The following is a 24,393-nucleotide window of genomic DNA, read 5'->3' as shown; positions in this document are numbered from 1 at the left end:
CCAGCTGCACCTTTGAAATTTCTACAAGGTCGATGAAACTAGCTGCTACTGCGCAAGACACTCAGAGTTCTTAAACTATAATTAAACAGACCCTTAATTCAACTAAAGGTCAACGTCCTGGCTCTATTCTTTCCTATGAGTGAAATCGACCAACAGCTCTATAAACCCCCTGAAATGAATTCTAATACGTCAACTGACTTAATCAGGCATTAATCTTGAAATGCTTGGGATTTTATAACATCAATAAAGTAATAAGATCTTTAATCAATAATTTCACATGACTGAAGAGGACAGATCTAAAGGCCAGTTCACACTTTTATGTAAGGAGATGGCCAGAATGCAGTTGAGACTGAGCAGAACTGGGCTGATATCCTAAGGCAGACTCCACTGGTAGTTGCAACTGATGCCAGTTTTGCTGTTATTCCACCATCAGCCACACCCTGTCAATGGTATCATATCAGTCATGAATGAGAATCCCACTTGTCCATTCCTTATCATACAAATATCTTGATTATCTTGGAGAATTTGGGATTCCATTTGGAACCTGGCCAAATAGCCAAATGGACATGAATGGTAAGGCAAGGCAAATGTATTTCAAGGGAGCACAACTAGTTGATTGAAACCTTGCTAAAGTTGTAAATAGATGAAAATAGCTGGGGTTCATTTTCACTAATGCTAAGACAAGTAATAATCTCAAAGTAGGTGCCAATGTATAGGATGAAACAACAAAGATTTCTAGGTACTTCTGGAAGGTAACAGCCAGGAAAGAACAACTAAAATGTGTTTTGGGCTGTGGAAATTTAAGAAAGAAGAGCAGGATTAATCTCTGATATCATAGACGAGTCTAGTAGACGGAAGGTATAGTAGATATCAGTTCTCTCCAGAGGGCATGACTATAGCAGGATAAGGACAGACTCTGAACAAGAAGGGAATGGAAGCAGACTAGAGCCTACATACAGCACACACAGATGCCTCTGACACAGATTGGAGCATGGGGTTAAATATGCAACTAGGGATAGTGTGCATGGAACAACATACAAGTGGATGAATAAATATACACAAACATCTGTGTTGATAGCCGATGGGAATCCCTGAGGTTCAAAAAGGGAGTACCTATACCTGTAGAACAAGGGTTTCAGAATTCAGGTCTCCAGGGCCAGTGTTTTCCAACCAATCTGCCATTGAAGCCCCTTATTGGCTAAACACACCTGTTCTAGGTAATCAGCAGCAGATAAGGCAGGGTTACTGGAAAACCAGCAGGAGGCTGGCCCTCGAGCCCTGGAGTTAGACACCCCTGCTGTAGAGGAACCAGCCAGATTATTGTACTATTGGCAAGCACTGGATGATGGTAGTATTGTTTCATGAGAGCAAATATTACTGTCTGCTCCACACTAGGACATACTCTGGGACTGGGACATTCAAGAACTAACACGAGAAAATTGTCTAAAAAGAAAGCAATGAGGGAGTATGATTGTGCATGTCGAGGTTTCTGCTAGAAAACCATAGTTTAAACAGCAGAGACCTCTAAAGAAAAAGAGATTAAATGTTCATCATAGGAAGGTAGGATTAAGATCATATTGTTTTCCACATGCATGGAAACTTCAACTTTACAAGTTCAATATAATCCGTTTTTTTATTCATAGTAACAAAGTTGTATTTTAGATACCTTGAATTACTTGCTGTGAAGTTATCTAATTTGAACAAGAACAGACCTGTTGCTGATTGTGTAACAAGAATAGCATATTGTGAGAGATGTTATCCAATGTATTCTGTAAGAAAGGCACAATGGCCATTCTTTGTGTTTAAAAGTTTAATAGGAAAAAAACTGTCAAAAGGACAGAAAGAAAGATAGAATATGGTAAATATTTCAAATATATTTTGTATTTATTTGCACAAAAAATTATGAATAAACAAACTGCATAAAGTATGGACTGTGACTGCAACACAAACACATTTGCATAACATGATTGTACATACTTTTGGCCAGTTTAATTAAGACAACAATGTTTTAAAAATACAGTTTTCTATACACATTTTGGACTTAAGTTTGCTTGTATTAGCTTTAAATTTCAGAGATGACAGTGGTCAGATCAGGATCAGGTCACTTAGAAGCATTGTTGCATGCTTTAGTGCAAACTTAAATAACACATCTATTGTCAGTTTTTGTGAAAACGGAATTTCAGAAACATGAAAATGTATTTTTTTTAATACTAGCCCAAAAATGTCTAATGTAATGCACTTTTTTTTTACATTACAATGGATAGTGAAACAGGTTTTTATTGTTTGAACTTTGAACTTTTTTTTCATTTGAATCAATCCAAAAAATGTCAAATTAATGTAAAAGTGCAAACAAAATCTTGCTATTTAAAATACTGAATAGGAAAATAAAGCCTGTGCAATGAAGGGTTTTGCATGCATTTATGCAAATGATTAATGCACTGAACATTCAGACATTGTTGTGACAGGACAAAGTAAATTCCCCTTTTTTGAATGAAGTTTAATATTTGAGGCATTTCTTATGGGATGTGTGTAACTGTACCTGGGTACGGATAGCAGACGAGTCAATAAGGTCGGTTGGCATCCTTTGGCCGCTTTAGCTGCACCTTCAGCCTCTTCATGCCTATCTGAAAGCCATTCATCGCCTGGATAGCGGCTTGAGCACTGGATGGGTTATCAAAACTTACAAAGCCTGACAGAAGACCACAGAACAGGAAAGAGAGGAGACATGAAGGAAGAAAATGGATACAATGGGGAGTGGGAAAGACACACGGAGAAAACACAGAAAATGAAAGACGACAAGAGAAAAAAATCCTTTTAGTGCTCAACAATGACACAACAATAGCTCTCTGTTTTTCTCTTTTCAGTGGATTAATTGAAACTTTATGAATTAAAAAGATAAGACAAAGCTAGACAAAGGCTAATAACCCAGATATTAAAATTCAAACAAAGAAGAGGTATTAGTTACCCAGTTTAACTTGAACAAAGAAACAAAAAGACAATAGCTGCTTAAAGATTAGAGAAAGTAAAAAAAAATGAAGTAAAGTGGGGGTACGTTTTCAAAGCAAAGCCATGTTTGCAAATGTTATCCCAGTGTTTGAGTGATCTCAGAACAGGGGATGCAGGGACAGTTTATACATGTGAAAGTGTGTTTGCAATTTGTGTGTGTGACTGAGCATGTATCTAAGTAAAGAGCAAAGGGCAGGGGGTCGTGATGAGATGCTTGGAGCAAGGTGTGCAGGACGGAGGTGCCTGCTGCTCTCAGTAATCACCTGGGTGTTGAGGCAGAATGAGCCCACAGCTTTCCCCACCGGGACTTCTTGCCTGCTCTTATCAGACACCTCTGTGATTGACAGGCAGAGTGTTCCGCCTGCCAGCTGATTTGATCACAGTGCTATAGGTCCAATTTAATTTGGGGAGAGAGGGCAGGCTTTTGTCAGTATGGGCGAGATAAGGCTGATGCTTTTACAAACCTTTTAAACAAACTGAGCAGGAAGGGCCCTGTCTGTTGGTAGTGATCCTGTTCACACACACAGCTACACGCATTCACTCGTTTTAATGAATCCCCATACCCCACATTTACATCCACCCACAGAAAAGGTGATTCGGAGGGTCAGAGGGCAGTGTGAATAAATAAAAGCTTAATTTACTTTACAAACATTTCTGCATTTGAAAGGCACAATTGCAAAATGAACAATGTAAAATAAAATTTTCCTAAATAACGCATATTGTATAACTATAGTTCATGAAGCCTTCAACAAATACTTAGTCCGTAAGGATGACTGATGTGTATTTTATGTTATAAAAATTTCCGATAGTGCCTACAAAGCTGAAAATGCAAAGTTCAAACTGAAAGAAGTATCCTAAAGCTGCAAAGTGTCAACATCATTGCATCAAACCTAAAAAAAAAAAATTTTTGGATTCCAGAAAAAACAATGCAACTTCAATTGAACTTTACAAAGACTCACTCCAATGAAAATTGCGTTTTTGATGTCTTTAAGCTGTTATTGTAGCATTTTCCCTAGATAGAGGATATATGTAAAGAATATTAGGCTTAAAATTGCATTTCTGAGTATTTCTTTATTCAAATTGTTGTTAATCAGGAGCAAACGAAAAACATGACATTTGAAAAAGCTTGTAGGTGTGATGTAGAAGCTATAGTTATGCTATTGCTAAATGAATGACAAGTTTCTATGACAACACTCATCTGAAATAAGCCCTCCAACTCATCCTCATACTTTCCATTTGGAGAAAGAGATGGTTAAAAAGAATAAAAAAATATTCAAAAACTTTTATTCCTTTAAATTTTTATCAACATTCATCTTCAAACTCTGTATCAAAAACATTGAGAACAATATAAATGGCTTCTACAGAGAGTGCTGCCCCTCAACTGCCCTTATTTGCTTTGTGGGCAATTCAAACATTTAATTCTATTAGTCATCTCTGACATTATATTTTATATCTCGTTCACACAATTTCATTTTAGTAGCTATAGTTAGTAAGAAGAGCAGCAGCTTCACTGCCTTCATTATGTCTCAAAAATCACAGCCACGAACTGAGAAACTGGAAAAAAATGTTGTCAAGGTCTCCACAAAAACCTTAACCTTACATTACTTCTAAAGTCATTTCTGAACAGTTTTGATGGAAGGAGCGTGTTCCCTAAAACCGTTTTCACGTGGACGATCCATGTCAAAGTTCCATCAACATCAGTATCGGGTTTCCCAGCAGCCATTGTAGTTACATTAGTTAGTGGAAGATATTAATTTAGCAATTTTTTCATTCAGTGGACGCTGAAAAGCTCCCAAACTAATGATTACAGACACATCCTAACTAACGAGCTGGTGTTAATGTCTTTTTAAAAAATCCCCATCTATGCCGCTCAGATGTTGCACAAATTAAATTTCCTTAGCTTGCAAAAAAGAAAAAAGAAAAAGTAAAACAAACATTTGGCAGTGGTTCTACGTATTTGTGACATTAATATTTTGAAAGAGCTCTGGAAGCATAAACAGTTGCATTGGCTCTCTCATCCTCTCATGCATTGGTAGTGAATTTGCATATACTTCTTTAGTTATTGGATGGTTTCATCGTGACAGTAAGGGGTCAAATGATTGAAGCTGTGCATATCTGCAGAATAAATTGATAACACAAGTACTGGCCTTCTGTATCTTACAGTTAAATAGACACAAATGCTAAACACCACCAATGACAATAACACCACAAAGAAAAAAAAAAACATTTTCAGCAGCTTTTAAGGCACATTGCCAATGAAAACCATTTTCCTTGAATATTAAAAGCAATATTACTTACTGTGTGTGCTATCCTATTCTCCAAAGACCTTTTGAAATTTACTTTCATGATCATTCCAGCTAATTCCACTGAACAGGGTAGGTTTTGATCACTTTTAAAGTCAATATTGAGTGACTGAACACAGGGGATTAAGTCTAATGTTATGTCCATCGAGATCTGGGGTAAACTTAAAAGAATGTGGAATTTTTTTCTTCCATTTTATGTTGTGTAAAGCGCTTGAGCTGAACCCTGGAACTTACACTATATTAGACTGCAGACAGTCTAATATAGTGTATTCTATTTAGGATATCTTATAGGCCTACCTCTGAAGTATGTTTGTTTGAATGTTATTTTTCTTAATGCCGCAATCTAGAAAATACAACTTACTTCAGTTAAAGAAAAGAGACTATTATATTTGCAACACTTAATAAAAAGAGAATCAAATTATTTGCCTGGAAATGAAAAAAAAAAGTTTAATTTTATATAAACAACATAGCAAAGCCACATATGTGATGTGTGATGTATGGCTTAAGAGGGTCTGAAAATAACTATTCCAATGGGTTAAGATATGGACTTTTTGAATTTTTTGAGAATGTGTTTATTTGTGAAGAGATATCATTAATACATCACCTATGTGTGCCTTTGAATATTATTAATAATACATAGTTAAGTTGTAAAGTGTCGGCCGTGACACGTCATGACAAGGGATTTAAAATCCATGTTAAGACATTACCAGAGACTGACTATTGGACCTCTTTGACAATTAGCCTTGTGCAGGATTGGGTCCTTGGATTAGGGCTGCAGCTCTTGGCTCTCTCAGGGGATGGGTCATACGCAGAGAAACTCTCTACCAAAGTCAATGATGTTTGATCCCCTTGCAAAACACCAAAATGTATGTGATCACTTCCTATAAAAAATAATCTCTTCAGAGGACATATGTCTGTAAAAACTGAAGTAAAATATGTTTTATTAATTATTAACTAGGGGGAAAAAAACCTCAAACATAGTACACAATTAAAAGGGACTGTAGCGAAACGAAATAACTGCAGCAGCACATGATACAAATCATAAAGTAATACTTGAGACAAATTGATAACTGTTTTATGTTGCTACCTGAAAATATCCAAAGTTGTAAACAGTGGATGGATTTGGGATAAAAGTGAAAAGATTTGAGTGGACACCAGAATACCAACTGGTTATCCTGCTTGCTTAATCGATGCTTATTTTAAGTCCAAAGTAAGTATGTTATAAGTATTTACTAGTTTCCATAGTATTTACTATGACCATTGGTTAAAAAATGATATCTTAAAGTCTGTAGTTAATTGCACCTTCTCATGTGAGTCCAAAAGATCTTTGGAAAACGTTTTTTTTTTAAAGTTTGAGACTCCAAAATGCCCCCTCCCACCATTATTTCTCATTAAAAGCCTCTACTCACTGAATCTTTTTGCCTAAGATTACTTGATAATGATATTCTTTGAGTGTCATTTAGTTGATGATTAGTTTAAAACTGATGTACACAAGCTTTTAAGTGCATTACAAATATTAATAGAATAACTATAGTGCACTGTACAGTGAATGGTACAATAAATTCCAACACTGAATGCACTTCAGCATATTTTGTAATCTCTAAAGACCACATAAATATTTTTCTTAGATGCAGGGGCCTTCACCTACAAGATTTTAGGTTAACACTTTAACACCATAGCTGTCGCCTGGGACAGCAAAGTTACAAACGCTCCCTCTACTGTAACTCCTCAACCGTTTACACTATTAGCATAATTCCAGCGGATTCTGACGCGGAGAAAAGCGTATTTGCGCTGTTATGCAACACATTATGCAAGCTGTTATACAGCTTTACTAACATAAAGTGTTGCATATGGAAACAAAAGTGCTTCTCTTAGCGTCAACATCAGCTGATGCAGTGATTGCGTAGACACTTTACTAAGGTGATGTGCAGCACTTCAGCACAAAGCTGATTCTCTAAGCTTCAGAATGTGTTACAGTTAAGTTATTTGCGTAAATGGTTGAAGAGTAACAGTGATTCGAAGAACTCAACTCTGGAGCTAAATCGCTGTTGTTAAACTCCTGTTTAATTTTTTTAAACATCCTAATAACAAGGTGTCAAAAAGAAACATGGAACAGACTAGGTCACCATCTCATTGACCCTACTCATCCCTTTTTAACCCTTGGATGTGCTACATAAGATAGATTGCTTCAGAAGAGCGCACATGTTGTAAGTAAAAAAACAACAAAAAAAGCACTTTTCTGACATGGATGATTGAAGAGGTGAGAAGAAAAAGCAGGAACTTTGCAGATCTACCAAATAAAAAATAAATTAAGAAAAAACAGAGTATCTCTGTATGTCTCCTGTGTGCAGCTGTCCAACTAAATCAACAGCAAAGTCCACATCTGTCTGTTATTATCGCTTTCAGACTGTAGATTCCACTTGAACTAACTTGACCTCAATCAAGTGGGTTTTTACTACTCCTAACACTCCTCTGCCAAAGTATTTGTTTGTAGTTTAAAGCTTTTGGACCACCCACCTGCTCAAGACTAAAAAATCGAAGCATATATAGAAAATGTGTCATCAGGCACTGCCTGCTGCTTCCCTTTAAACACAGTTTAATGTTTTTCTACGTTTGTTTTTGCTGTCGGACATTAAATGTCAGGGCCTGGTCTGGATCAAAGTACTTCGCTTGCTTGCCTGCATAGCATTTATTGCATGCAAACATCTGGCTTATTATTGTAGTCAGTAATATTTAAGTCAGTAATGCAACAGCCATAAATCTAATATATCTGCACAGTGTACATAGGTGTATTGCTCAAAAGATTGGGCACTTCATCCATAGAATCTATTGAGATATTATTCGTTTTTTTATTTTTTATTTATTTTTTTGCTATGTTTTTTCCATATTTGGATTACGTAGCGCCCATTCAAGGAGTTCCAATTTTTGGCTCTTGGCTTCATTCATCAGAATCAGACATTGCTGCTTGCTTTCTCATTATGCAATGAAACCAGGGACTATTGCTCATTAATTTCCCTTCGTACTCCCCTTGTGCAGTGGCATGCAACACCACTTGGAAAATGTGAATTGCACCTCGATTAGGACTCACAGTTGGACTAAAGGCATAAAAGTAATTGCGGAAAAGAAAAGAAAGGAAAGGAGTGCCAAATACCAACGTTTTTTTTTTTGTTGACTCACCAAAACATTTGCTCTGATTGGTTGCTCTGTCCACAAAGACTTTGGCTGAGATGACGTTGCCAAAAGGTAGGAACATTTGCATGAGCTCAGCGTCTCCAAATTCCTGGGGCAGGTGGTAAATAAACAGGTTGCAACCTTCTGGCCCTGGTGAGGTGACAGAGACAACAGGGGGGTTATGGGAACGTAAACAGGAGATGCCCGGGGTGACACACACTGACCCTTGTTATTCAGATGATGACTATAAATCAAGGAGAGGATGAAGCAAAGCCAAAATGCTTGTTTTTTGTCATAACTGATCATAAATGTCATTTTGACATCTCTGTAGTAAGCAGATCTTAATTCTGAAGTTATCTTAAAACAGCATATCTAATTTCATACAGAAATCCAACAGTTCTCCAGATTTCACTTATACCTTCACATTTGACTATTTATTACAAAAATGCTGGCTGAAACAACAACCAGCCAAATGTTAGATTGCTATTGAGACATAAAGAGGCTGGGCCAGGAAACAGATCACACATTAAGATGTAAGCAGAGTTTTTGTTCCAATTTCTAGAAGAAAATAGGACTGTCTACCAATCTCTCTCCATCCCTCCACACTCTTGGAGCTGGCTGCCACGTATTGTACAGGCCAATCTGGATGAAGGCAGAAGTGAACTGGAGGCAGTCAAAGGGAGAGGGAGAGAGTAAACCATGGGCATAGAGAGGAGGCAGAGAGAGGGACGTGATGGACTCGAGGACAGTGAGCTTGGAGCTGGCTGTCTGGCTAGCTTTCTCTCCTGTCTCATTGCTCGGCCTGATAGCATGACAAGATGAGCTTGGGTCTGGTGAGAAGGCTGATAAGAGGACTGCAGTGTTAGCTGGCTGTAGTGCCGATATGCCTCAGCAGAGCTGAAGACACACACACACAGAAAAAAAAAAGTAAAAATATATTTACTAAAAACTATGTAACCCCATAGGTTCTCCAGGATTAAATGGCAAGGCTGCACACTGCGTTCGCAGAAAGATCAGCTAAAATTAGAGAAGGACCCTTGATGAACCAAGGAGTGTGGGAGGTCTTCTCTTTTATATTATTCTTTGAAAATATAGAATGGATTTAAACTTAAGTTTTTTTTTTTTCTATCAACAAAAACCAGGTTTATTTTCGGAAATAATGTGATGTTTAGAAATACTTTTTTTGTCTGTATTGTGGCATTTATCATAACTATGCGTAAGATTAAAAATGTTTTGTTTCAGAATGTTGGAAAGGCTTAATTTAAAGTCTATACACTGCCTCATACTGTATAATCATATGGTTGAAAAACTGACATTGACAAATGGAATCAAAAGTGATTTACCATCACAGTATATTCCATGCCTTATTACCTCTGATGTTGTGGCATAAGAATGAAAGAACACTAGAAATGGTAAGAAATTATTATGCATGCAGCTAATTAATCTGATGAATATTTATAACCACTTAAACACATTGTAATGGACTGATTAAGCAGTCCAACGCTGTGAGTTTGAATTAGTGCAGTTTTTGAATAATGACAGCGTAACTTTCCGTCTCACTGCTAATGTTCTTCCCTTTAAAAGGGAGACTTTTTGTCACATTTTCCCCAGCCGGCTTTTTCTCTCCATTGCTAATTCAAAGCAGTGCAGCTACATTAGAATGGAACATGGCAATTATCACCTTTTATCTTGGGTGGGCGCGTTTGCTCGCTCTTACCTTCCCTCTGTTGCTGGGGAATGATGGTTGGTTGCTGGGGGAACGCTTGGCTGATTGGCGCATAGGCGGCAGGGTAGGCTGCTGTTGCAAAGGGAGAACCAGTGATTTTTTTTCCCCCCACATTTCCATTTTCATATTTGAAAACAACAAAACTCAAATCATTATTCCATTGTTCATTTGCATCTTGTAGACGTTGCATAAATAAATTGCATTATGACTGAAGCTCATTTGGATGGTGGATCACTTACACAAAAGAGTTGCAAAGGAAGAGTGGAGTGCAGTTCAAGTAAGCAGACATACAAAGCAGGGGGGGGGGGACTAACACTGTGTTGATGAAAGCTGATGTAAGGCAAAAATTAAGGGTTATAGGAGATCTCTGTCAGTCATTGTGCAGGAAGCAAAAGCAGTTTTAAATCCTCAGCTGTACTTTTGTAATTAGACTTTTAAATTTATGTGTGAGATCACATTATTTGAATTTCAGGTAAAAATATAAAAATATAAAAGCTGATGGGGTATCTAGCTGATCATTTTGTTATTTCTACCCATCATGATGACTCTTGTTACCAAAAAAAGGAAGAGGCAATACGAAAAGAGACAGATGGAGGTACAGAGCAAGTAGTGAAGGAGGGAGAGACAGATCACCTGCGTAGTGCTGGACACCAGCATAAGCCTGCTGAAGAGGGTCAGTCACCGTTGGACTCTGTGCTGTAGAGGGAAGGAAAAGGGAGGGGAAAAAGAATGAGAAGGAAGACAATGGTGGCATTTGTGACAAAAATGATGGAGTATTATGTTCAGACTGTATTTGCTTGAAAATAGCAAGACAGAAACTGGCTCTGAAGAATTCCAACAGAAGGTAAGATCACACAAGGAGTGGGAAAAAAATTGGGTTGTCATATCTTTTAGTTCTTCAAAATGCCTGTTTGCCCCAGATGTTTGCATCAAATATTAACAACATGCCAAACAAACCGCTTTGTAGTTCATTACGATTGCAGCTGCCTTTGCATAATGCAGAGAAAGGGAGTGAGTCTGTCAATTTTTCAGGAATCACTCTTAGACAACATTAAGAAGCTAGGGGTTGCGCTGACACACGTCAAATCAAATATAATTGAGTCATGTGTAAATGGATGGATTCATCATGATACAAAGCCAGGTCTTTCACAAATGAGTCAAAGACGCTTTTGAACCTTAAGCCTTAAGCACTTCAACAAATGGTATCCCTGGAGACGCACCAAATCAGAAAACGATATTACCAAAAGTCAAGTTAAAATGACTCTTGTCGTCCTTTCAGCTGAAATAGCTGAGATAGTAAATTATCACAATGTGTCAGTTTACCTTGCATTGTGACAATTAGGCAGTACCCTTCTTCAAATGACGGTACCAATTAGAACACCACAAATCTTCAGGGTAAAAGCAACAGTGTTACCACATCCCTCTCCTAATTTATGTCTCACCTGGGTAAGGATGAATGCCATTGGTGTAGATGGGCTCAGATGTAGGCTGCCCATTGGTCTGAGGTGGGAGGGCACTGAATCCATTGACCCCAATAGGAGTGGCTATGCTGGGCACGGCAGTGGCAGAGATGCCTGGGGGTGTGCTGGTGCCTGCAGATAGATCGTGTCTTAAACAAACAGAAAATACCCCTTGTGCACGCATAGACAACCTAAACTGTGTACCAATTTACAGATTGTAAACTGTAAACTGCAATTTTATGTATGTAGCAAATTAAATTTTGAAAGCGGTTCTATGTTGTTCACACTAGAGGAGCGCTACACGTGACACTCAGGAAATAGAGTATTTCCATTGGTTTTTATTTCAATATAAGTAAAAAATATTTGCACAATAGACTATTTAATGTGTTGTTGGGTGTGCTGTTGCAAATATTCAGTTCCACTTTAAAAAAATCCTGCTCTGGCCACAATCCAGTAAACATGCTGCAAGGAACCAAGGTTCTCATTGGCTATGTCTATATTCCCTCATTACTTCCTAACCTTTTTGTCTTCTTTTTGTTTTTGGCAAATATGACGTCACACGCTTCCCACGTGTGACGTTAGTCTGAATGCATGAGTGTATGTGAACGTTAGTTGTATTGTGTACATGTTGACATGTACGTATGTGAACATTTTTGGAGCCAACAGGTATGTTTGTAACATACAGACTAGATTTGTATAAAATAAAAAAAATAAGACTAGATTTGTATTATATCTGAACCTACATTTTTTAATGATTATAAACATCCAGCAACTTGTTGCTTTATGCTGCTTCATGGTTTTACCCCCCCCCCCCCTCTCTATAATCACCCTCCTATCCCTCCCTCTCTAACATCCCTCTCTCTTCTTCCCTCCTTTCCTTTTCCGTTGGTCCAACAAAAAAACTGTTACAATTTAATAAAGATTATGAATAAAGTTTTGCCTGAAATACAAAAGGGGTTTATTCAAATATACCTCTGGTGTGTCAGAAGATTTACAACCCCTGTTCTAACAGTAAAATATGTCCCCACACAAGAGGGCTTCAGCTCTTATCTGTTTGCTCAGCTGTTGGACAGGACAAGTAAAATTGTATAAATGTGAACATTTTATGAGGACTAATTATAAATCCACTGTGTGCTGACAATGAAAACTAAGAATTTCTTTTTCAAAAGAGAATTTTTCAAATGCAATGCATTTGTGATGTGAGCATTGATACACACTAGTTTTTGACTTCTGAGACTTTTCCAGTACACTGAAATTTGGAATTGTAGGTTTGGACCTCCTGACAAAATGACGAACGCCCTATATAGTGCACTAAGTAGTGACTGGTGAGGGAATTTGGACAAAATCAATGAGTCATTGTTGAGATGAGGGAGGGCCAAGAGCAGCATATGTTGCTTAACAGAGAAGTAGGAGAATTGCATGCTTTTCATTAGTTTACAGCACTTTCAAACAGTACCAGAGAGAGTTGCTTGTCAAAGAAACGTGTGATCTTGAAGGTTTGTCTAAGAGTGCATCTGAAAGTCTAATGCTGTCACTTGGGGTACATATCTGATTTATTGAAGCTAAAAAATTCAAAAGCACAATTAGGATATTAAAATGAAGGAAGGGACCATTTAGTTTGTTGTTTTCTCCTTTTTGCTTTGCAGTGAAATTCTAAGTATGTCACCTCGCCAATAGCCTTTTGTGCTAGAAGAATTTATATGAATATTTTTATGCTCTTTTTAATCCAGGTGAAAGGCATTAAAGTCATCTAAGATTATGGTTGATAGAGCTTCCTAAGTATATAGGGGCTTATGGATTACAAATGTCAGGTAGTGCTTCAAGTCACTTTATATAATACATCTGCAATGGCCTTGCCTTCAGGTGGCCTCCCTACTTGTCGAGCCATCAAAGCTGCTTTTGACAAGGGCCAAAAAAGATAGTTCAGACTGCAGCCCAGGATTATCTTCCACAAATCTATGCTCTTATATTGTATAAGCCAAGGACTCTGCATTCAAAGTCAGTGGATTGGCTGTGTTCCCAGAAAGCACACCCTGTCAGGGAAACGTTGGGAGAGAGTGATAGACAGAGGAAACTTGAGTGAGAGATAATGTATAGGCGGAGGAGAGGAGAATGACTATAATGTGGCTGCCAAACAATATATGCTAATGCTTTACATTGTCTTGCACCTTGCATCACTAACTGCAACGCGTCTTTTAAAAGAAATCTGACAGTTTGCTTTTATTCCAAAATAAAACATATCTTTGAAGAAAGAGGTCCTGAATGATTTTATTGTCACTTGTAGGTCCTACTTTTTTATTTTATTTTTTTTAAGGAGCAGTTACAGTTGAGTTAAAGTGTTTGCTGTTGAATACCTGAGGACGGTGTCATGGGAGTAGCCACCAGACCGTTGACATTGAAAGCTGCCATTTGCTGCATTTGTGCGGCAGCAATGGCTGCCATGGGGTTCAGGTAGGACCCTTGTGTTGCTGCCATCAGGGCTGCTTGCTGTTGCATCATCTGCTGTAGGATTAAAGAGCAGTGGGGTGAAAGGAAAATGGGGCGGTGGGATGGAGGGAAGGACAGAAAAAGGAAAGGAGGGTGAAATAGCCGCAGGAACAGAGCATGTTTACTCTCACATCTCTGTTTGCTTGGCCCATGCCTTGTTTTTGAACAGAGTGATCTGTGTTGCCCTGCAGCTTTGCTTCACAGCTACTAAGACTGTTCTGGCCCTGTGCTCATTATACTGACACAAGATAAAGGCTTTGTGGTGAGATCAGTTTAGGATGCTGAAGTCTATGTACATCTATATGTGCTGTGTATTGGAGGGAAAAAAAGTGGGGGCTCTGCATGGGTGGTGTTAGTGAGTCTGTGTGCAAGTGGGCGATTCTCACCTGTCAGAGTGAGCTGTTAGCTACCATGTGAGTGTAAATTCTCATGGATTTCTAACTCAGGCTGTGACTTTCATGTGTGAATATGTAATATGGTGGAGTGGGATGGGAAAGAAAGGGGTAAGGGTGAACGGGTCTTCTTTCAAAAAAAAAAAAAAAAAACATCTATAAAATGTATTTCATGGAACACAGTGATTTACATTACATTTTTTAAAAATATATAAATAAAGTAGAATATGCAGTTCTGCTGAGAATATATGCTTAGCAACTTCATTTGACACATTTTTGTTTTTGTTAACTACAGTCATTTCTATATTTAACTATCCCTGTAACAGTGTGAATCCATGAAAAAGCTGTTTGCTGGGGGAGTTGCATACCTAATGGAAAAAAGATTGAATTCAAACCTCAAATTATAACAGTTTATTTTTTTAAGCTCACCGTCTCCTCCCCCGCCGGGCTGAGACTTACAGCATGAGAATAGGTGCCATAGGCCCCAAACTGGATGGTCATGGGACTGAAGATACCGAGCTGGCCTGCCATCTGGTGCATCCTGCGCAGGGTCCTCTCCTTATCAGTGTCTGCAAATTTGACCACCAGGCTAGACGAGGCACCCTATAGGGACACATATAACATTTTGCAAGGTTAATGAAGTGCAGACCAAAATGGTGGTACCCCACAGTTAATGAAAATTGTCACTTAATTACTTAAAAATAAGCATTTTTTTGCTGAACAGAATTATTTAAAAAAAGAGAATACTGAAATAAGATTTTTTTTTGTATAAAAATGGATGATGCATTTTGAGGCAAAATGAGCTCCCCATTATCAAAAGTTTTGTCTATGTAAATGGTCATAACTGGTCAAACAACAAAAAGACCAAAAATCAAGGTCATCCTGTTTGTGTTAGCTTTTACTTTTAGTATTTTTTTTTTTGAAGATTGTATTTAACAACTTTTTTAATTGTAAGTTTTCAAATAATTAATTAACAAAGGTATACCATTAATATTGTCTATATTTCATAAAGTTTAGCCCTCACATTAGGGTTCTGTTTTGGAGGTGTGTCCAGTTTCTTTTTTCCAATTCCTTTATGATAATTAAAAAAATACAAATTCTTTGCAGTTTTTTGCTCATGCTTTTATTATCTTCTCACACCTCAGGCTCAAAAATCTAACATCTTCTTTGGTTTGATTTAATTTTAACGTAGTGCACTCTCAAAAATAAAACTGCTGTTACAGATAGATACTTAAGTGGGCTAATGGAAATTCAAACTTGCCGTTCTTGTTACAGAAGTTTACCTGAAGGTAAAGGGATCATAAATCCATCATTTATTTGTGAACCTCTGCCAGATATGTACTTTTTGCTGATTTATTTGTTAAACTTTATGCAGCATTATGTGATATTTATATATATATATTTTTTAATTTAAAACTTTTCATTGCTTGAATACGGGCAGTGACTTAAACAAATGACTGATTTATTCACATTTTTTGATTTAGTGTGCAACTGATATTCCATGCTTGAGATCAAATATCTCACAATCCAGGGAGCTGACAGTATTAAATAAGCACCTGTCAAGTCTGTAGTCATTTAACTGTTTGCATTTAATGAAAGAGAGTAGTGAGTGATATTTGCTTTGTGAACTTTCTGACTATGCTGTATACACTGCGAGTGAACTGTGATCCTAAGCAGATCCCACAGGAGTCCCAGTTCCCCACTGGTAAAGCTCCACTGAATACAGCACTGGGTAATTAGGTCTGACAAAAGCCTTCAGCATGTGGAGGGCAAAGTATTGACTAATGGCTCTTCTTTATGGCAGATATAGTAACATATTGATGTCCCTGCTCCTGAGTTTGCATCCAATTAAAACATTTGAGAGACAGAAACCAGAGTCAGTTAGCCACGTGACATCCAGACAAAGAGGAGGAGGAAGAGTGTCTGTGTGTGAGTGAGAGGCAGATGCAGAAAGAACAAGGGAGGATGAGGAGGCTGCCAGGCAGAAAAAGCAGCCTCATACATTGTCAAGAAGACCAGGCTCCTATTTAATTACAGGCAATGCATGCTGGGAAAGAACATGGACTACCACCAGGACAGAAGGACAGAAACAGCCAGGGGCCAGTCAGGATATGATTAGTAAGATCATAAAAGCAAAGACACCGGGAGAGGAGGCCTCCACAATCACAACTTGAAATTCATTGTTCACAAAGTGTCTCATCCTGACAGGGTCAGAGCAAATTCTGCTCTGATTAAAACTTCCCTCTTTGTTTGATGTGTTGAATTCAAAATGTCAGAGACCTACATGATGATCCACAGCTAAAAATTAGGCCAGCCAGTGTGTGTGATGCTGTGTGTAAAACTCAGCTGCCTTTTATACGTTAAAAGTGCACTTTTGTTCTCAAATCTGGAAATTAAAAGCAACAATGAACTCGACCTGTGTGCCTGGAACAAAACCAAACAAACCTGAGCCCAGATAAACTAAGCAAAACATCTCAACTTCATAGTGGGAGGATGCATTCATCCTTAAAGCAACATCAGCCTCTGAGCAGATATATATTTATGCATGAAAAATAAATCAATAAAAACATTTTTTTTTTTTTTTCAATAACTAGCAGTAGTGTAGGGCTGCATGGTGGCTCAGTGGTTAGCGCTCTCCCCTCATAGCGAGAAGGCCCTTGTTCGACCTTTCTGTATGGATTTTGCATGTTAAAATATGCTTCTTAAGTGAATTTGTTACTCTGTGTGTGTACATGTGAGTTTGTGTGTGTGTGGGAGTGATTGTGCGGTCCTGCAACAGATTGATAACTTGTCCTGAGTGTACGCCATCTTCATCCAACAGTAGCTGGGATAGACTCTGGTAACCCAGTGACCCCTAAAGTGATATAGTAGGCTAAGAAAATGGATGGATGACTAGTGGTAGTGCACAAAATATAAAATTTAGAGGAATTTCTTTTGATTTTTTTTTTCGTGTTCAGATTGTGATCAAGGATAAAAATGAATTTACATGACGATGTTTACATTGAACCTTTCAACATGCTTAAAACTAGAGATGTCCCAATCAGAATTTCTTGTTGCCAATCCGATTCAGAATCATTTGAATTTGATATTGATATTGAGTCCCGATTTGATACTTTTGTACAACATTTTTAAAAAATGAAAAAAATAAAAATAAAAAAAACTGCTAGGAACTGATCCAGATTGTTTTTATTTTTATTCACCTTCTTTTTATATTCAACACTTAATCAGAGCACTTCTTCAAAGTAACTTGAAAAACAAGGTAAAAATAGTAAAACTATTAACTAAAAAGAAATGTTGACTATAAACTTGTAAAAATAGGAGAGAATTATTCATGTCAGATAGTTTGGAGAGTTTAGCATTAATTCTTTAAGACCTACAGGTATTTTTGATCAATTATGATCCATGTTTACATGAGACATTCTTAAAAAATTGAAATGATTTTCTCCAAAAATATGTGTTGCAGTATGACGGTAAGGTAATAATTATTCATGTGAGAAAGTTTGGTGACTGACGCTTTAGAATCTTTGGAACATTTTTGATCAGATGTGATTCACATCTGTAACAAAAATTAAAAGCAAGTACTTTCTTCCATAATTATTGTTTTAGCTGGAATGTTTTGAGTTTTCATGACTAGCTCATACCAATGTAACAATGTATTTGTTTTGGTTGTTTTTGAGAGATTAATTTATTTAGTTTGTTTTCTTTAAGAAAGTGACTATTTGGATGTAATTTTCTAATTGCATGTGACTGAAAAGTGTGTCAATTAAAAAATAAATAAATCATTTGTCCCTTTTTATTTTACCTTTAAATAACCTATGATAAATGTGTCTCATAGACATTCTATTAGGAATAAAAGGAGGATGTGTTGGCTGGAGATAACTATGAAACTGGAGCTGGAAGAAGTTAAGCATCAGCTTAGACCCCAGGGACACAGTGTCTCAGATGGGAACCTATCAGAGCCAGCCAGCCCCACACCTCAGGCCAGAGCAGACCCATCTGGTGTTTTCTCCCTTGGTGCCATTTCAATTAGTTAAATCAATATTCCAATATAAAGGCGTTAACAGCACAATTTTTCCTTTTCTAATTTAATTTTGTTCCTCCTTCTGACCATTTTTCTTTTGTTTCTTAACTTTTTGGGCCAGTTTGAAAGGACCAAGCTGCTGGATTTAATGAGGCTGGCACAGAGCAAACATCTTCCTCTACTGTTGGTGCTCAGTTCTGCCCACAGCACAGAGGCTGGCATTTAGATTTGCAAATTTCTCTGCTTTGTGTATCTGTGGGTTCTTATATTCATTTAATACCACATGAAGAATGCTTTCAGAGCATTGTGACTGTGAAAGCCTGAGGCTGCCTGTAGTCACTGCACCGTGACTCATATGAAGCGAGTCTGGCCGGGTCTGGTTTTCCCAACAGAGTCTTCTGCTTTAGACATCAGCTCAGGAGGAGACCCACAATGTCTCCAATGAATCGTTTTGGCAGCAACACTAAACCAGCAAAACAGCTTCTGCAGCTGTTGTCAACATTGCCATTTATGTCAGAGCTAAACTGCTGCAAAAAGACCAAAAAGTCATGAAAAAAACAGTTGCATCCTAACTTTTGAATAGAAGAACTTTATATCCTTTGTAAACGTGTGAGATAAACAACCACAAACATGGAAGGTCTAATCAGACAATGTGTCAGCCTGTCTTACGGATCAACAGTTCCCATTTCGCATAAAGAAAGGAGTTTTTTTAGTCAGGTAATGAAGGAACAGGTTGGGGCAAACAACTAGTGCTAAAGCAGCTGTTCCTCACTGGCTACAGAAAAATCACAAACTCACAAACAAACCGAATAATAACTTCCAGCAGCACGACTCCCCTACCTGGAGAGAAAACGAATTTGCTGAATTTGATAAGGGCCACCAGGGAGCCATCATTTTTGACAGCTACAACTAAGGAATTTGTCACAGGTTCAAAAACTAATCTCATTTCTTGAACAACACACTTGACTTGTGAAACTCTCCCTTATTGGATTGTGTATAGGGCACGAAATGTGCAGATGGAAAAATGCACATTGGTAATTGAGGGATTAGTATTCAACTACAGCGGTGAAGTAGCATAATGCTTTTATCTCAGCATTACTGTGATGGAAAGACACTGTTCTGAGAGCTCTACCAACAGGTGAACATGAGCGTATCTCCCAAACAGGCTTTCAATAATACAACAGTGTGGCCAAAGAAAGCAAAACTTGAAATAAAGGCAACAAATAGAAACATGTTTATTTAAAATTCAACACATGGCAGTTACTTTCAAATACAGTTGCATTGTAAGAGGGCTTTCCCTGTTTTTCAGAGCTCCAGAAAATTAAAATGATCAATTCAAAATATTACAAGTTCATTGGATGATTAGATTAACTCCCTTGAAGCCTTGAATTCAACACCCAACCTTGTTGCATCTTTGCAAGCCTCATGGGAGGATTGCCTCTCATTAGCAACGGAAGATGCTGCCTTGGTCTGACTCCACTTCCTAACACATGTGGCTGCATCTGCTCAGCTCACTGCATTATACTAAAAGGCACAAACTCTCACTTTCAGTCATCCGTACATGCATCTTTTCTTTGAATATACAGAAAAATCTCTCATCTTCCAGTTTTGATTCTAATAAGGAGCATTCTGTAAAAAAGAAACAAAAAAAAGGCTGCATGTTGAATGGAATACAATACTGCTGAGATCTAACAGTAGTTCCATGTGTCACTTGATGAACGGTGTTCTCTGGCTTGGTTTTACCTGTCATGAATCTGCAACTACAGTATCACATACAAGCATGCTCTTTTTGCTGCCAACTCTGGCAGGCTCCACAGGCCCTGTCAGCCACGCTGTGACACCAAACATGACAATGTCTGCAATTTGCTGGGTGTTGTGAGTACCAGCCTCTGGCTTTGCCCATCTGAAGTTTTGCCACCTGTGCCTCTGCAGCCTTGAAGCATTTCACCAGCTAATCCTGTGGGAGAACTTGCTCTGCACTCAATCACCTTTAAATTTTGGAAGCACCTGCAGTCTGCAATAAACATCAGTTGAGGCTATGATCCAGTCTTTCAACACACGCCCTGTGGTGACATCTTCTGCTCTTGAGCTTTGTTAAATCTTTTTTTTTTTTTTTTATTGTGAGCCAGTGTATGTTGGGGGCAAGAATATTTTATGTCACATATATACGAGCATGACAGATAACACAGATGCCACCGACAGAACATTAAGAGAAAAAGGCAGAATGAGAAAAAACTTTGTTCAGGTTTCGTTCAGACCTCACAGCTGGCAGTGTGCAAGGCAAACCACTCTCTGTATCCTGCCTCCTGTTAGTTTGTTTTTGAAGACATGTGGCCATGATATTATCCAAATTAACTTCATCCCCCACATCGGTAACAGAGCTTTACTTGGAAACCAACGGCCACGTTGCTTATTAATCTGAGAGGAAGCTGGATTTGGGGAGATGAAGATAACAGGTGCAGGTATAAAGGGAGAGAAAGCAATGGATATTGCGGATTATTAATGAACTTTTGGCTGGCTTTTAATCTGTCCAGGGTTGCTTTTGGGCTCCATATGGTGCCTTGGACATTCAGCTGTGGCAGACATCAGGTGGCTCAGTGACCCCTCCTTAATATAACTGCTTGAGCTGGGGGATGAAGCTAAGAAAACAATGTTCTCAACAATCAGCACCAACTTTATTTCTGTGCAAAAGAGAACACTAAAGATGCTCTCAGGAGTGTCAATTATGTAAATATTTGTCATGTAAACATATTCTATCGATTGAGTCAACAAGATATTTTGAGGAGAGGATGAAATTGTTGATTATTCTCAAAATTTACTAAGAGGCTTTGAATAATTTGATCAGTGAGCGGCGTGATTATCCCTCAGCTCACAGTCTACTCCTCATTAAATTTTGACCCTTGTGGTTAACCTTCTAGAAAAGTTTGGTGTCTGCTAAACCAATTCTACAACGTGTCTTTCCCCCTCACCACTTCAATGTAATGCAAAATGAGTCGGCATCAAAAAGATGTGTAAATTACATCTGGCTTCCAGGACACTATCTGGCTGCCAGGAAGCATCCGTAAATATTTATTGCGGAACATCAGTGAAGTGTGTGAAGGTGCGGATGCCTGCCAGAAAAAACTGGGTGTTCGTGCGCGTTTCCAGCTGTGTAGTACTCAACACACACCCACTACTGGCATTAGACACTTGGTAAATCATGATTTCTTTCACTCAAGTCTTTTTGTTGGCCTCATTCAAGCCCATTAAAAGCAGCATTTATTCAAAATGAAGTGTAGTTTGATGAAATTTGGGTTGCTTTGTGCGTCAACTAATGAAATACTCATCATTTCATACAGGATGCATTTCTTATCAGGATTGTGTATCAACCCACTTCTGATCATTGTCTACAATGCTGACTTAACTTACATTTAAACACTGTAGGCATCAAGCATTTCATTACTGTGACTCTTTATGTATTACAGAGTTAAGCAGCCATATGCTGCAACTTGGACAGAATGTGGAACGCTACTATGCACCAGGATAAGTGCCAAATCTGAAATGGATTTTTGCCAGGATTTGAGAAAAAAAAGAAGGAAATACAAAATCGGATATAAACTGCAAGTGTCTTGGAATATTATTAGGGACTTACTGTTGAATCATCAACAAGCACTTAAAGAAGCAGAGACAGCGTATTATCAGTTTTTGAAATTCTGCAAACTCAAAGAAGTTTTTTTAGTATCATGGACCTGCTTGTTAACCTTTGGTTGGTGTTCAAGATGGTTCATATTGTGTCACCAAATTGTCACGGAAAGAATTTGACTTTGATGAAATCTTACTTTACGATTTTTCAATGCAGATTTTTTTTCGATATTTGACTTTAGTCCATCAAGACATGGTTACAAAGCTACCAAGATCTATGCTTTTACGGAGGCTAGCACACCTCCTGATAAGCACTTTGATATGGGCTGGGAGTGCTTGGAGACAACTACACCTTTCACAGTTAGCTCTGAAAGGTGATCTGGTGATATTAGCAATTAGCTCATACCAAAACCTGCAGTAACCATAAAATAAATTTTAATCAAAAAAACATGATTTTAAAAATTGAACAATAGCTTTTACAGCGCTGTATGTACTGATTAGTTTAAAAACAACAATTACACAAAATCACTGTGTAATTTAGCATTCTTTTGAATAAGCAGACATGGTCTTGGCACAGATGCTTAAACCATATGAAAAGATGAAGACTCAAACTCTTGTATTTGGGAAATTGCACTTCAACTTCTCAGGCAGCAATCAAGTTTAATACAAAAGCTGAAGGACAGTAGTCAAACCAGGCTTTAGACAGCTCTTCTTTGACATTTTTTTTTTTAAAATTCCACCCACATAATAGCTGGTATAGACAGTGGACTGACATCACATCCATTGGAAAAACAGAACTGGCTGCAACTACTAATGACAGCACTTGCAATGAATGTAATACTTACAGGCATAGTTTGTCCTCCATGCAAGCTGTTAATTGCAGCTTGCGCTTCTGCATGACTGGAAAACTTGACAAAGGCACAGCCTGTGCACACAAAAACAGACAGGCACATCATGAATTTCAAGGAAAATACATCATTTATAATCATTGTTCTCATGTTATTTGGTTTGTAAATATATTAGACCAGTTGTTTGTTGGCAGCATTTAACTGTAAAACTGCCTGGTTTTACCTAAAGCACTTGGATACTTGGAACATCCCATTTCCTGTCTTTTCTAATTTGACCTGCTCCGTTTTGGAACACAGCGCCAAGTCATGGCTTATTTGTGATTACTAATTATTTTCTTATTTACACTTTGAGATTTGTGCTCACTCACTCATAAAACAGATTATTATGACAAAGGCATATTTTTCTGATCTGCCTATCTAAATGAATATTTGCTTTAAAGCCATTTAAAATGAGGAAGGTTTGCTTTTGCAATGATCTTTCATACATTTTAAAGTTTTTATAAGGTTGCCGCAAAAAGGAAAAGTCAACAACAAACTTTGATAAAGCAAAATTGAGAACATCCCTTGCATTTAAAAACCAAAAAATCTAATGCAAGTTAAAAAATTGTGTTTCTTACGGAAGCATAAACTGTGATCACATGAGGTGGGCATATATTGCTGTTCAAGCGGGGGAGATCACGAGACTGATATACCATAAAGTGATTGATAGTGACCTGAGATGCTGTGGAATTAAAATATGGTAATTTTGCTAAAGTCGTTAAATGAAAAAGGAGCACATTTTCGAAGCTTTATTCAGTATTGTACTATTCTTATCCTTGCCTTCAGGTAGCTCATGTGTTAAGTCAAGAGATATCTCATTAACAAAGTCACGGATTAATTCTGCCCCTCTTTTCATTAACGGAATAGCACTGGTGACTTGGACCCACATTTTTTTCCATCTCTTTTTTTTAACAATTGTCCTTGGTGGGGCTCACAATTGGTTACTTATCTCGGAATAGGATCTGTTCACTGTGAACCCTCACAATTAGGTTAGATCTTAGCAGTGCTGCAGCCCCAAACAACGTAACTATATATAAAAAAAATGGTAAAATGTATGTTTTATAGTGTGATAAAAGGTTTATATTGATCCATGACAACTGCAAATACTCGTTAATCCAGCAGAAGCCTTTAATAACTGTGACCCTTAAAGCAAATAAATATATTTTCGACCAACAAAGGTTACACTATTTTTTTAAGTTTCTTCCATCCATGTAATTTTGGGGGGATTTTGCAAGCATTTTAAGTTTTTTGCCAGCAAAAAATGTTTTGAACAGCTGTGGATGTTGTGTATGTTAAATGTCCTTATATATGCATGCATC

The 24,393-nt window shown here is 37.8% G+C and overlaps 1 protein-coding gene across 17 annotated transcripts in view; it reads right to left on the bottom strand.

Moving 5' to 3' along the window:
• The window catches only part of celf6 (CUGBP Elav-like family member 6), a 149,020-nt gene that overhangs the window by 11,592 nt on the left and 113,035 nt on the right, over positions 1-24,393 (bottom strand). For 3 of the 17 annotated variants that reach the window (XR_911651.4, XM_011493216.4, XM_078944636.1), the window contains 8 exons: positions 23,033-23,112; positions 14,975-15,148; positions 14,021-14,168; positions 11,649-11,798; positions 10,840-10,902; positions 10,198-10,278; positions 8,487-8,630; positions 2,540-2,689 (listed from right to left, as the gene is read on the bottom strand). Coding sequence is in view for 12 of the 17 variants with exons in the window: in XM_011493216.4 (XP_011491518.1) it covers positions 2,562-2,689; positions 8,487-8,630; positions 10,198-10,278; positions 10,840-10,902; positions 11,649-11,798; positions 14,021-14,168; positions 14,975-15,148; positions 23,033-23,112 (968 nt within the window). In the remaining 5 variants the exon portion in view is untranslated. The remainder of the gene's footprint in view (positions 1-2,539; positions 2,690-8,486; positions 8,631-10,197; positions 10,279-10,839; positions 10,903-11,648; positions 11,799-14,020; positions 14,169-14,974; positions 15,149-23,032; positions 23,113-24,393) is intronic. The other 14 variants (XR_013654916.1, XM_011493244.4, XM_078944637.1 and 11 more) reach the window with 7 other exon arrangements.

The sequence above is a fragment of the Oryzias latipes genome, chromosome 3, assembly GCF_053564925.1.
Source record: "Oryzias latipes strain Hd-rR chromosome 3, Olatipes_Hd-rR_3.1".
In the NCBI taxonomy this organism is placed as follows: domain Eukaryota; kingdom Metazoa; phylum Chordata; class Actinopteri; order Beloniformes; family Adrianichthyidae; genus Oryzias; species Oryzias latipes.
This window is presented reverse-complemented; position numbering and strand designations above follow the sequence as displayed.